The 15,109-nt window shown below is 50.6% G+C and overlaps 1 protein-coding gene across 1 annotated transcript; it reads left to right on the top strand.

Moving 5' to 3' along the window:
- The first annotated feature begins 13,039 nt into the window (after nt 1-13,039).
- On the top strand, nt 13,040-14,234 carry LOC123074987 (WUSCHEL-related homeobox 9). Its single transcript, XM_044497691.1, has 2 exons — nt 13,040-13,602; nt 13,719-14,234. Exons 1-2 carry the CDS (start codon nt 13,221-13,223, stop codon nt 13,967-13,969), a joined length of 633 nt encoding a protein of 210 aa, XP_044353626.1. The 5' UTR covers nt 13,040-13,220; the 3' UTR covers nt 13,970-14,234.
- Nucleotides 14,235-15,109: the final 875 nt, after the last annotated feature.

Here is a 15,109-nt window from a genome sequence, read left to right as displayed (position 1 = left end):
AATACTCGGAGCATGATAAAATCATGAGTTTTTTACGCGACGTGGGCACATGTGCTATAGGACTGATGGTAATTTTTCATAATTTTTGGTGATGGAGAACTATGTGATAAACGTCCCTCTCCGCGGATTGCTCTTCGCGTGTCTACGACTATGGCCGGCGGCCTCCGGGGGCTAGCACATGCCGCCAAATCTTGCGTAGGCGGTCTCTCACAAGTCTGGAAGTGTTGTGGCAGTTGCAAACGCCCGGCCCGCGTCTCCGGGGTGTGCCCCCCCTCACGGACGGCGCTGCCGCCGGCACCTGGAGGGGGGAAACGGATGCGTCGGGTCTACACGGACGGGGTCTTGTTGTGGCTTTGGCCCGGATGTTGCTCCAAAGTGTTCCGATGGGCTGACCTAACACAACCGGGTGGAGAGTTCCACTGGTCAAAGCCCGTCCGTGCAAAGTCAAAGGGCTAGATCCCGTGGTCAAACGCTACAGGGTTAGGCGGGACGGGGGCCCTGGGGGGTAGCAATGCCACCGGAGCATCGCACCGGGCCCTCATACATGCCGTACGGTGTGGTGGCATGTCCGAAGAGGCGGCATGCGTCTCCGGGGTGTGGCCCCCCTCACGGACGGCGATGACACAGTAGTAGACGTTCTGCGGTAACGATGCGGTGTGAATATTATTAAATACTCGGAGCGCGATAAAATCATGAGTTGTTTACACGATGTGGGCACATGTGCTATAGGACTGATGGTAATTTTTCATAATTTTTGGTGATGGAGAAGTATCTGATAAACTTCCCTCTCCGCGGATTGCTCTTCGCGTGTCTACGACTGTGGCCGGCGGCCTCCGGGGGCTAGCACATGCCGCCAAATCTTGCGTAGGCGGCCTCTCACAAGTTTGGAAGTGTTGTGGTGGTTGCAAACGCCCGACACGCGTCTCCTGGGTGTGCCCCCCTCACGGACGGCGCCGCCGCCGGCACCTGGAGGGGGGAAACGGACGCGTCGGGTCTACACGGATGGGGTCTTGCTGTGGCTTTGGCCCGGATGTTGCTCCAAAGTGTTCCTATGGGCTGACCTAACACAACCGGGTGGAGAGTTCCACTGGTCAAAGCCCGTCCGTGCAAAGTCAAAGGGCTAGATCCCATGGTCAAACGCTACAGGGTTAGGCGGGACGGGGGCCCTGGGGGGTAGCAATGCCACTGGAGCATCGCACCGGGCCCTCATACATGCCGTACGGTGTGGTGGCATGTTCGAAGAGGCGGCACGCATCTCCGGGGTGTGGCCCTCCTCACGGACGGCGATGACACAGTAGTAGACTTGGTCTACACGGATGGGATCTTGCTGTGGCTTTGGCCTTGACTTGGTCTGTCATCTTGTGATGACATGCACTAACACGGAGAAGCAGTTATTCACCGTGGACTACACCCTCTCGGTGCCGATCAACGCCCTAGACTGTCGGGGCCACCGGAGGGGTGCCGGTCTCTAGAACCGGGCGAGGCCCATCATTTGAAAAAGAAAACACAAGACGGTAATTATGATGTGCTAAGGTTGTTTGCCAAGCATGGAAGAAAACAACAAAAAAAGTATAATACATATTATGGAGAATGCACAAGAAGGATGCTTTACCGAGAGTTCCTCTAGGAAAATGCGGCCATTGCCGAGTGCTGCTGGACGACCCTCGGTAAATTCTGTCGGTGCGGCTCTCGGAAAAGCCCCCAAGATCTAGGTTAAGACTTTTACCGAGTGTCGTTAGAACTTGGCTCTCGGAAATGTTTCCCGCAGGGACTTATGCAAAATTTCCCCCTTGCGCGCTCACTCCTCTCTTCTCTCTCTGTCTCTCTCGCCCCCGCCCCCTCTGTCCGCCGCCGCCCCTTAGTGCCGCCTCCCCATCCGGCGAGCTCTGCCGCCGCCGCCGCCACCGGGAGTGCCTCCCCCGACCCCTCGACCTCCACCGAGCCCCCCCACCGCCACCTCCACCGAGCTCGTCCACCGCCACCATCTCGGCCAAGCTTCACCGAGCACCACCGGCGCGGCATCCCCTCCACTAAGCTCTACCTCGTCCGGCATCCACCTCCCCCGCCGCCCCCTGCCCCGTTGGTGAGCCCCTACTCAAACTCGTTTTTTTGAAATAAAAGGGGTTTCCCCCCTCTCCATTACAACAAAAGGTGTATATATATGCATAGTGAATAATGTGTGTGGGTGTGTGCTTTGTATATGTGTGTGTGTTAGTGAGTGATGTTGGTGTATGTGTGCATATATAATGAATGGTTTTTTTATATTTAGGTGTGTATATATGTGCATATATAATGAATGGTGTATGTGAGTGTGTGTGTGGGAGAGGGGTGCTATTGATGTATGTGTGTGTGTGCATGTGCGAGTGAGTGTGTGATGTGTGTGTATGGATATGTGAGTGTGTTTGTGTGTGGGGGGTGTGTGAGTGAGTGTTTCATGCAGGACATATGATGTTTGTGTGTTTGACATATGATTGACACAACTTCATTCTTTCATGCAGGACATGCATCTATTTTGACAATAGAGAGAGTGAATTCCATTGCACGCTTCAAGGGTAATCTCTTCCCGTTCATGTGTAGGTTTTCATTATTTGTAGATCACCTAAATAGTCGCGTAACCTAGGTGTCTCCCGTTCGGAAGGGTTGTATCTATAATATGCAAGTCTTTGCATATTTATAACCTCAACTCTTTCAAATTGTCCACGTTTTCCATGGACAACCCGAGGATGTGTAGGCGGGTCGTTTTCATGATGTACTTAGATCCGAGACAGAATTTCGACAGTGTCTCCTTGTTGTTCTCTAGATACACATCCTCTTGGCTTATTGCCGAGACGTGTATTTGGAGAACAGCGGGGAGGTGCTGCCGAAATTTTGTCTCGGGGCGGAGTACGTCATGAAAGCGGACCCATCCTACACATTCTCAGGTGGGATTAGGACCTATCTTTACCTATTACATAGCTCAGTGCATGTCGTAAAACTTGATGGAACCACTTGTTACATAAAAAAATTATGTGTGTGTTTCACTTTATATCAGAGGATGGAAGAACGTGAGTGGATGTACACCGGACATCCCAGCATGGAGGGTATGACCCCTGAGTGGAGGTCGAAGACCAATGATTTCCTGGAATTAGTATTTGCTGGAGAAACGCCAGTTCGTGGAATTTGGTGCCCATGCACGGAGTGTGATAACCAGACTGAAAGAGATAAGATTACTATGAGTAAACACTTAGGCAAATATGGGTTTACGCCAGGCTATTACCGGTGGATCTTTCACGGTGAGACAGAACAGTCCAGGGCGGAGGTGGTGCGACAACGCACCGGCGAATATGATACTCGGATTGAAAACCTGTTAGATGACATCCGCCGTGCGGATCCGCGGGAGGACCCGAACTCCGAGGAGCCGCCGGAAAGCCCTGAAGAGTATCATGCAGCTTTGTTTGCGGCACAAAAACCCCTTCACGCCCATACAGAGGTTACTCAACTAGATGGCATTGCACGCCTAATGGCCCTGAAGGCAAACCATAACATGAGCATAATTTGCTTCAATGATTTGTTGTCAGTTATTGCTAGCCTGTTGCCTAAAGAAAATATATTGCCAAAGAACATGTACGAGTCGAACAAAATCCTCGGTTCACTTAAGATGTCGTATGAGCAAATACATGCTTGTCCAAACGGATGCATGTTATTTAGAAATGAACATAAAGATACGAATTATTGTGTCAAGTGCAAATCCTCTAGGTATATTGAGGTAATAGATGATGATGGTAGCAAGAGGCAGCTCACAATTGCCGTCAATATCCTTCGATATCTTTCATTCACAGAAAGGATCCAGAGGCTTTATATGACCGAGGAAACTGCCCAATATATGAGATGGGTCACTGAAGGGAAGATGTACAATACAAAAAAGATGCAACATCCACGGGATGGTGAAGCATGGAAGAAATTTGTTGAAATTCATAAGAAAACAGATGACTAGAAGAGTGTAGCTGTTGGGATAACAACCGACGGGTTCAATCCATATGGTTTGATGGCTGCCATATACAGTTGTTGGCCAGTATATGTTATCCCCCTGAATCTGCCCCCTGGCGTTTGCATGCAACGACATCACATGTTCCTGACGTTGATAATTCCAGGTCCTAACTATCCCGAGAAGCATATGAGTGTGTATATGGAGCCATTGGTGGACGACTTATTTGTTGCTTGGAACAACGGGGTCCGGACATACGATGCCGTTTCAAAGAAGCACTTCAATATGCATATCTGGTACCACACATCGCTACATGACCTACCGGCACGTGCGATATTTTGTGGTTGGTGTGTAAAGGGGAAGTGGCCTTGCCCAGTGTGTCGACAGCGTGTGACTTTCATTTGGCTGGCTAAGGGTCACAAGTATGTATGCTTTGACCAACATCGGCAGTTCCTTCGTCTTGATCACCCATACAGGCAAGACGCTATGCACTTCCAAAAAGGTGTTATTGTTGATGACCCGCCACCACCTATTATGACCGGTGCCCAGCTTAAGGATGAGTTAGATGCTCTCGAGGAAAAGCTCGATGGGAAAGGTTTTGTGGGATATGGAGAGACACACCAGTGGACTCACATTCCAAGCTTATGGAGGCTCCCTTACTTTAAAGATCTTCTACTTCCACACAACATTGATGTAATGCACACTGAAAAGAATATTGCGGAGGCCTTACTCGGCACGCTCCTCGACACCGAGAAGTCAAAGGATAACATTCAGGCTAGGATCGATCAAGCCAAACTATGCAACAGGCCAAAATTAAATTTGGTGCCTCGTGCAAAAGGTAATTCTTGGAAGAAGCCACCAGCCCCTTTCACCCCTTCAATGCCCCAAAGGAAGGAAATTCTCCAATGGATTGTGAACAACTTGTACTTCCCTGATGGATATGCAGCTAATATCATGAGGGGAGTGAATATGGCTACAAAGCGAATAGGAGGCCTCAAGAGTCATGACTACCATGTATGGCTTGAGCGGATAATGCCTGTGATGATTCGAGGGTATGTCAGAGAGGATATTTGGCGAGTGCTGGCGGAGTTGAGCTACTTCTTCCGTCAGCTTTGTGCCAAAGAACTAGATTATGAAGTGGTTACAAAGTTGGAGGAACAAGCACCTGAGTTGCTATGCAAGTTAGAGATGATATTTCCGCCAGGTTTCTTTAATCCGATGCAACATATGATCTTACATCTCGCGTATGAGGCTAGAATGGGAGGACCTGTGCAGTTCCGATGGCAGTATGCACCTGAACGGGAGTTCAAGCATCTTCGTGGGAAATGTAAGAATAAAGCCCGCATTGAAGCCTCCATAGCCGAGGCATACCTGAACGAGAAGGTGGCCACGACCACGACAAAGTACTATCATGACAGTATTCAGACTAGGTTAAATCCAGCTCCTCGTTACAATGAAGAACCCACCAGTAATGTTTCCGACCTTAGCCTCTTCAAAGGCCAAGGTGGCAAAGCAAGTGGACCGAAGCCCAAGAACTTTTCACCTACTGAGTGGTCGACTATTATGATCTATGTCTTGACCAACATGGAAGAAGTGCAACCGTACATAAAGTAAGTGTAGAACACCTTTATTGACAACTACTCACTAGTCTTGAGTTCTAACTCGAATTCTTCCTATTGCTAGGGAATTCCAGAACGAATTCTGGAAGCTACCACGGCCTCCTAGCGACGAAGAATCAGCAGACCTTCTTGAAGATACCAATGCTGATGGCGGTTTCATTTCTTGGTTCTCAAGAAAAGTAACTTTTCTAACTTTATGTTACTTCAAGTTGATCTTACTTGCCTGTAATGCTTCCACTAATGAACCAGACAATCTCCTATTAATCTTGTAGGCATATCAGGAGGTTGATATGGACGCCAAAGTGAGAGAAGTAGCCAAAGGTTTTGAATACGAGGCCAAGTCATTTCAGGCTTACGACATGAATGGGTATCGCTTCCACACTGATAAACACACGCGTGAGAGGCCCAACCGAAGGTCAATAAATAGTGCGGTCTATTGTCTAGGGACAGATGGACGTCACTACTATGGAACCATCGAAGAAATTTATGAGTTGCAGTATTGTGGTTTACAAGGAGAAGCCCATCGTATTCAGATGCATCTGGCTCAATCCTGAGAAAGTGAGACGAACCCCTAGTATTGGCTTTGTCGAAGTTCAACGAGCATCAAAATATGCACTAAATGATGTCTATATTATGGCTCAACAAGCTACACAAGTGTTTTTTTCTCCCATACGCGTGCACATCTACGGAATATATCGATCTCTTGAAGTGGGATGTCGTGTACAAGGTACCCCCACGTATCAAGGTACCTACCCCAAACAAGGACGATTACCATATAAACCCTAACACATACGAGGGAGAGTTCTTTCAAGAAGCAGACACTGACGAAGACGAAGATGATGCAAAGGAAGATGATGGCGTGCATCACGAACATGACGCTATGGAACATGAGGCCATGGATGACATGGAAGTAGATAATGCAGAGGACGAATACGAGGATGTTTCTGACCCTCGAGATTTGGCATTACTTATGCGATGGCACATGGGGCTAGATGAGGATGAGGGCCCCCCTGAAGACTTCGAGGATGAATGTATGAACGGGCGTGATAGCGATGATGAAAGCCCTGATCCAAATGTTGCACCTAATATTGACCCTTATTTCTAACAACTCCATGTAATCGTGTGAGAACTCTATGTATGTGTGTCACAACTCTATGTATTCGTGTGTGTAACAACTCTATGTATTCGTGTGTGCAACAACTCTATGTATTCGTGTGTGCAACAACTCTATGTATTTGTGTGTGTAACAACTACATGTATTATTGTGACAATTCCATTTATTCTTCATATGTGATATATTTATTGTATTTACATCAAGTTGTATCATCTGTACTAACTGGTTTGTTCTTCTTCGTATCAGGTGATTGAAACATGACAGGTAGCAAGAAGATTCCAAAGGAAAGTTTGAAAAAAGTGAATGATCTGTACAATGATCAACATGCTCGACCGATGAAAGCGGTGGCCGCTCCTTCATCGGTTGCCACAACCGCCAAGAAGGCCAAAGGATTGGCGGGTCTAGACACCCGTCCGGCAAAACGTGCGAAACAAGGTCGAGTACCACGCGGGGGAGGAGTAGGAGGCGGACGAGGAGGGGGAGTAGGTGAGGCAGGAGGAGGAGGCGGAGGAGGAGGCGGATGAGGAGGGGGAGTAGGTGAGGCAGGAGGAGGAGGCGGACGAGGAGGGGGAGTAGGTGAGGCAGGAGGAGGAGGCGGACGAGGAGGGGGACACTGGCAAGGATATCACTTACTTCGAGACATGGACCATCAAACGTACCAATGACGACAAGGACAATGACCCTCTCCACCAGGAGAGGGACTGGATCAGCTCTAAAGCCCGGCCAGATGGAGAGAACTACACCAAAAAATTGAAGGAGACGTACGGGCCTGACGCTGATCCTCACGTGCTACCGTTTGACCCTCTTGTGGCCATTGCCGCGGCAGGCGGTAGACCGAATAGCCGGATGGCGGTTCACCTCGATTCTGTCATAACCTCCTCCCTTCCGAGAGTCAACACGCTCCGTGCTATGAGTACTGGCTCTACTCCTACCGTAGAGCGTCACGTACCACATTCCGTGAGCATTATTGAGGATATTCAGGTCAGTGCTTCTTCATTGATCCTTCATGGTCCTGCATATTTGCATTTCAACATGAATGACATTTGCATTGCCATATTGTAGACTCGACTGATTGACACCGAGAAAGAACGAGATGAAAACCGGGCCAAGCTGAAGGCACAAGATGATCTAGTGAAGTCTTTACAACATGTGGTGGCCAATCTTTATTCCATGCAAGGCCAACCAGTGCCAGAGATGCCACCGACGCCAGAGTGGAACATTGTGAGTTTCGTTCAAACTATTCTATCACCATTTTCGGCATTACCATATGCATTCATCTCACTATTGGGTCAATCCATCACAGCTCAACCCATCACAAGGGTCGAACAATGTTCCGGTAGTTCCACCTCAAGTTGGTGGAGTTGGGGCAGCAAAGGGAATAATGCCTTCTAATGTCGATGTTATCACTCCGGTTGATGGAGTTGGGGCAGCAAACAGAATGATGCCTTCTAATGTTGATGTTATCACTCCGATCTCCAAAATCGCGTGAACTTCATGTTATGTTATGTTAGAAACGGTTCCTTGTATGTCGAGAACTCTTGCATCTTGAGACTTGTAAACTTGTGGTAGTCGAGTGTCTTCACTACTATTTCACCTTTTATGCACTATTGCTTTTATGTGGAATGCTTTTCAGAATCATTGCTTCTTTTGTTCAATGATGCTTATATGTGACATGTTCTATGTGTGATGAACTATATGCTGCTGCTGTATATGTTTCGCTGCAGGAAAGAAACAGAAACAGGAAAAAAAGGCTCCTGGGCACACCATTACCGAGGGTGGCTCTCGGTAATAACTGTGAAACTGGACCATAATGCACCCTTTACCGAGAGGCCTCTCGGTAAACATGTACCAACCAGTAGAACCTGACACCTTTACCGAGAGGCCTCTCGATAAAGGATAATAACCTGTGGTGCCCATGACAACTTTACCGAGAGGGCTCTCGGTGAAGGGAAAAGGATTGCCGAGGGTGGCTCTCGGCAAAGTTGGACCTCGACCTGCTCTCGTGGTCCCACATGTCAGGAGGTGACACGTGCCAGCCTCCTAGTGGTTCTCTTTGCCGAGAGGGGCTCTCGGCCAAGATGGCCCTCGGCCTGTTCGCCTGATCCCACATGTCAGGAGCTGACACGTGTCAGCCACCTACTGGGTGGCCTTGCCAAGAGTGGCTCTCGGCAAAGTTGGCCCTCGGCCTGTTCGCCTGGTCCCACATGTCAGGAGCTGACACGTGTCAGCCACCTACTGGGTGGCTTTGCCGAGAGGGGCTCTCGGCAAAGCTGGCCCTCGGCCTGTTCGCCTGGTCCCACGTGTCAGCCACCTACTGGGTGGCTTTGCCGAGAGAGGCTCTCGGCAAAGCTGGCCCTCGGCCTGCTCGCCTGGTCCCACGTGTCAGCCACCTACTGGGTGGATTTGCCGAGCGTGGCTCTCGGCAAAGCTGGCCCTCGGCCTGTTTGCCTGGTCCCACATGTCAGGAGCTGACACGTGTCAGCCACCTACTGGGTGGCTTTGCCGAGAATTGCTCTCGGCAAAGTTGGCCCTCGGCCAGTTCGCCTGGTCCCACATGTCAGCAGCTGACACGTGTCAGCCACCTACTGGCTCTCTTTGCCGAAAGTGGCACTCGGCAAAGAAGGCCCTCGGCCTGTTCCCCTGGTCCCACGTGTCAGGAACCGCCGGCACCGTCTGCTATCCGTTAGCTACTTTATTTTGCCGAGTGATACTGTTTGGCTCTCGGCCAAGCCTTTGCCGAGTGCCCGTGTTCTGACTCTCGGCAAACTCCTGTTTGCCGAAGAGGTGTACGCCGGGTGGCTTTCGCCGAGGGTGACACTCGGCAAAGGCTTTGCCGGCAGTTTTCGGCCCTTTGCCGAGTGTCCGTGGCACTCGGCGTAGCCCAGAATTCCAATAGTGGGAGGGCCATGCCGTGCTGTTCCTTTTGTTTTCTTTGTGGAATTGAGCTATGATGTTTTGTATTCATCGAAGTGTTCAGTGTCCACTCTCGGAATTATTTGTGCGCAAGTGCTGCCAGCCATCGGAAGCGGGCACCGGATCATAGATTAGTACTCCCTCCGTTTTAAAATAGATGATCCAACTTTATACTAACATCTATTTTGAAACGGAGGGAGTACCTATCTCGTCGGGAGGGGCGACGTGAATCGACCGCCTTCCGTTTGGCCACCCTGCATTGGGAATTTGCCGCCGCGTGCGGCCAGACGGAGCCGTCCAAACAGAGCCGCGCCAAGGCACCTCCTTAGGTCAAACGCAAACGATCCGTGCCCAGCTCCCATAGGCCTCCAGATTTGGTTAGTCCTGGTCACTCAATTTGGTGCGTTAGTAGATAGATTTTTTTTTATAAGATAGACAAGGTGGCGTTTGATTCGACCGGGGTTGGGCGAGCGCGCGCGCGTGCATGCAGCGGGCGTGGGGCGTCGCATCGAGATCGGGGCACGATCGGTGGATATTGGGGAAGACAAGGGAGAACGGACACGGAGATGCAAGGCGAGGCCGGACAGCGAGAAGGCCTCACGCTGAGGACCAACTCCCAGGTTGTTGTGCGCGCGGGCTTAAAAGAATCGGCGGCGGTCAGATTGAGGAGCTCGAATCTGTTTTGGACGAACGAGTCAGGACAATCTATGTCTTACTGATTTACTCCATGCATGATCGATCATAGTCGTTTATGGTAGCATTACGGCTGTCTAGCAAGCATCTAAAAATGAACGTAGGAAAATGTTTTTGTCAGATTTATATACGTCTAGTTCAGAACGCCCTTTATATATAGGTACTCCTGCGACATCTATATCTACCTGTGCATTATTACTACAGTACTGAACTTGCTATGATCTGTACTAGTAGTATTTTGTGGAAGAAAAAAGTGTCATCTCATGTCCCGCGTGGGGGTGGATCTATCATGTTTTAGGGTACGTAACCACACCGGCCAGCCATGATGGTTCTTAAGCTCACTCGATTAATCTCCACAAATACCAATTAGCTTGGCCTTTCTATGATGTTTTGTCGGGGCAAAGCAACAAAACAGTATTATCTCGCAACAACAACAACAAAAAAGTAACAAAACAGTAATCCTAAAAACGTAGCATACTGAGTTACCGACCAAATACACCATGCATGAGAGCAAATCATCCTGACCCACGATTATTAGCCCCAAACCATGCAACTTTGCTTTACCGTCCTCGAGCCGGCCAGCCCATGCATGCACACTTTGAAGCCAACACATACCTGGGCATGATGAGACGGATCTCCCCATGCATGCATGCACCCTCGTCAATCACTTTTGCCACCAAAAGACGCACATGCACGTAGACGGGCGCGGTCGAGAGGAGGAGGAGGCCAATCATGTCCGCTTCTTCCCTCCGTTCGTCCAATCCAATCGAGTCGTCACGCGAGAAAGGGTTACGAGACTACCCGCCTAAACTAATCCCGGCTGAATGGCTACGGCTATCTGTGGCGTAGCGGTGGACCACGGCCGGTCAGGCGATCTCCCAAAGCTATAGCCGAAGGGCCGAAAGATCGGAGGCGAGGCGAGGGCCGAGACCGGCTGGCTCGATCGATCGCCTCGGGAATTGGCTCCCGCGCAGCACAGCACGGGTTTCCCGTGCACGGCGCGCTCGGGAACGCCCAAAGGCCGGAAAGCCGGCAGTGCCGGCCGCGGCCGGGCGCCACGACCGACGCGAGCTACGACCGCATGCATGCACGCAACGGCATCCCGATCGATCATCGATCTCTCTTTCACACACACAGAACAATCCGGTGCGAGCCATTATTCAGGCGGCAAAGCAAAGGGAACGAGCTGGCCTTGCCGCCGCTTTCCGGAGCGGCCGCTCGCGGTCTCGTTCCGGTTGCCCCGCCCTGCCGCGGCCGGGCGGTGTGGCCGGATCATTGGTATCTGCTGGAGGACGCCCCAAAAGTGTGACACCTTCCACAACTTTTCGGGAGCTCTTCGGAAAAGTTCTGGCTTCCGCGGACTTAACGGGAGTTCTAAGACTACGTACTGGTTGCTTACCTTATAAATGCAAAATGTAAAAAGCTTAATTAGGTTAGGTGGTGCCATGCGTAGGGTTTGGCACCCTTCTCTGCTGATGAGAGCGCGCATGCAAAGCAGACCGGAATTCAGCCGAATCGAGTGCCATGCACGTACGGTGCTTGCGTTTTGCATCAACTCGTATGCATATGTCTTCATGCATGATTGGGCGTGTCTGGCTAGTTGGTGCGGTTTGTGACTCGACGACTTGGATACACAAGTCGGCCTGTCCTCACGGAAGAAAAAACACAGTAAGAATGGAAATTGAAGCAGCGTGCCGCTACTGTTCCGCCTGTACAGGACGAGCCAAACGAGTGTGAGCTTTACTGTTTGACTAGTATAGAACAGATAAGCCCGGCCTACCCAGCATGTTACCGCCCTGACATCTCTTTTGATTTTCATGCCTGATCACGTTCACCCGTTGAAATTAGCAAGCGCGTAGTACAACTGACAGGTTTGACTGCAAACACACATATAGCTAATCTCCATGCGTGCGGCTGCCAATAATTAAGTTATGCAAGTGCATTTCCATCCTCTGATCCAGTATATTAAGATAATGGAGCGAGCGATAAAATTACGAACTAGAATAATTTCTGAGATTAGCATCGATCTGTCTTGTCTTGGTGGCAGGTGTACTGCTTAATTGCTATATGTGATAAAAATGACAATCTGTCTTGTTGCCGTTTAACTTGTTCGTAAGCTAGCTACTCAAGAAATCCACGCCTTCCATATTGAATTCACCGGCCGGCACTTCGATTGGGTTATACTACTACTGTAGATCAATGAACGAACTCCAAAACCGGTAGATTGTCCATGCACCACGGGCCTGGTCCTCACCACGTACGATTCCCCTGGGCGAGTCACGAGTCACGACCCATGCAAGGAGCCAGGGATCTCCATGGAATAACGAACCCCAAATCAGCCGCATTATTGTAATCCTCAACTCGGCAAACAGGGGCTCGTCTAAGACATGATGCTACGCGACACGATGGCACTTAGATCTGCATGCATGGGCGACCAGGGCCCCATTGTTAATTGGGGCCTTAAGGATGTCGGGCATGGCGCACGAGGCGAGCTATGCTATCAGTAGTAGTAGGGTTTTGCAAGCAGTGGCAGCTTTTGCGCATGTCTCCCTCCATCCCCTCGCTCGAGGAAAACAAAAGGAAAGAAACCGCGCACTGGAGAGAGTGAGTGAGTGAGACCTTCGGATCCGCTACTGCCACTGCCACGACCACCGCCTCGGCCCTGCCCGGCCCTGCCCAATTATATAAGTGCCCCCTCTGCGCATCTATTGATTTCAGCATCGCTTCTGACCAGAAGAAGATCCCGGAAGAAACAAGATCAGTAGTACGAGAGACTAGCTATAGCTAGCACAACAAAGTGGGGGTCAGATAGTAGATAGAAAGATCATCGAGCTGGTCGATCGATCGTGTATACACCGTGGTGATCGACGGAAGTGCCTAGCTCAATCTTACAGATAGCTAGCTAGAGGTAGTGTCAATGGAGGCGCTGAGCGGGCGGGTGGGAGTGAAGTGCGGGCGGTGGAACCCGACGGCGGAGCAGGTGAAGGTGCTGACGGAGCTGTTCCGGGCGGGGCTGCGGACGCCGAGCACCGAGCAGATCCAGCGGATCTCCACCCACCTCAGCGCCTTCGGCAAGGTGGAGAGCAAGAACGTCTTCTACTGGTTCCAGAACCACAAGGCCCGCGAGCGCCACCACCACAAGAAGCGCCGCCGCGTCGCATCCTGCTCCCCCGACAGCAGCAGCAACGATGAAGAGACCGGCCGTGCCGCCGCCGCCGAGCCCGCCGACCTCGTGCTCCAGCCTCCCGAGAGCAAGCGGGAGGCCAGAGGCTACAACCACCACCCCCGGATCATGACATGTAAGTTAGCAGTAGCACCCATGTCGTTGTTCATACGTAGAGCTTGGTTTGTTCCTAATGGAACAGTATCCTTAGATCATCGGCCCGGTGCTGATCCATTTGGTGCGTGCATGCAGGCTATGTGAGGGAGGTGGCGGAGCAGGAAGAGGCGACGACGTGGGAGCGGCCGACGAGGGAAGTGGAGACGCTGGAGCTGTTCCCGCTCAAAGCAGCCTGCTACGACCTGGAGCTGGAGGCGGACAGGTTCAGCCGGTATGTGAGGAGCGGCGAGCAACAGTGCAGGGAGATCTCCTTCTTCGACGTGGCCACCGGACGGGATCCGCCGCTGGAGCTCAGGCTCTGCAGCTTCGATCGGTATCTGGTCTAGATCAACGTCGCACGCACGCACGCATGCATGTAGCTGCTTGTATCACCTGTCAGTCTACCTGACCATGGATGTCGCACACGCATCATTGCCTAGTATCCGCATCAAAAGCTGTACGAGAAGGGATACGGCATGTGTTGTAGACGCAAGAGGCACGACCGTAGCGTACGTAGCTGCAGGCAGAATCTGAGAGGATCAGAAAAGAGCTCGTAGAGATTTCCGACCCCTTTCCGTTGATATTTTCATCATGAGATGCACTGTTCTTTTCTTCCTCCTCGCTTCCGGCCTGTTGCATGGTCTGCTATAATTAACCTCTGGGTGGAAACTGATGCTATATGACCGTATTATTAGTGCATTACAAGTATGAAATCTGCAGTCAAGGTCTTGCCCTAGGAGACCGTCGAAATCTACAGTCAAAATATATGCATGTCAATGTTTTAACTTGGCTGCAACTCGTAAACTCAAGGCGTTAGGTGGGAAGATGCAGTATGAACACATGATTTGACACAGTACATGGAATTCGAAATGTCGTCCTTCCTACATATATAATCCCCACCTAGTGTGTACTACTACTACCCGTTAGACTGTCGTGCCGGGAGTACGTACGTCTTGTCCCTGGCCTTTTCAAGAAAAAGGACTCTGACTTGCTCAGTGCATGTGGTAGTCAACTGTGTATGCTTCGCTCTAGGAAACTGCTGGGCGATGGGCCGCTTTGGAGGCTTGCCGTTGGACCCAGAGTTTCAAAGTTTGCAGCTAACTTTCCGGCCATCGGGTACATCTTGTTTGTTGACTTTCACACACTGAGTAGTGTGGATCGAGAATAAGGATCAGCACACTCGACGCACACTGTGTGGCAAAGATTCAGTTTGCCTGCCTCCAGAATCACTGCATACATTCTGCAGAATGTCAGGTTAGTTGGTGTCGACGGCATAGGCAGAAATGGAGTTTAACTAGCAAAGCTCGCGCGGCGGCACGCCGCCGATATAGTGTGTCTATATGAAGTGAGGGTACATGCAGAGTGGTATCAAGTCAGAAAAGTTGTTGCACATCTTTACTTCAATTCTTGTTTGCATTGTAAATTTATTTTGTTGTGTGGTTACCTACTGAAGTGAGGGCATCAGCGAGCATCCCCGACCAAATCCC

This window comes from Triticum aestivum, chromosome 3D (assembly GCF_018294505.1).
Source record: "Triticum aestivum cultivar Chinese Spring chromosome 3D, IWGSC CS RefSeq v2.1, whole genome shotgun sequence".
In the NCBI taxonomy this organism is placed as follows: domain Eukaryota; kingdom Viridiplantae; phylum Streptophyta; class Magnoliopsida; order Poales; family Poaceae; genus Triticum; species Triticum aestivum.
This window is presented reverse-complemented; position numbering and strand designations above follow the sequence as displayed.

Excerpts from the sequence above, each read along its gene's own strand:
- LOC123074987 (XM_044497691.1), top strand. The coding sequence starts at position 13,221 with ATGGAGGCGCTGAGCGGGCGGGTGGGAGTGAAGTGCGGGCGGTGGAAC. Across the intron at positions 13,603-13,718 it reads CCACCCCCGGATCATGACAT|GCTATGTGAGGGAGGTGGCG; the intron begins GTAAGTTAGCAG and ends GCGTGCATGCAG.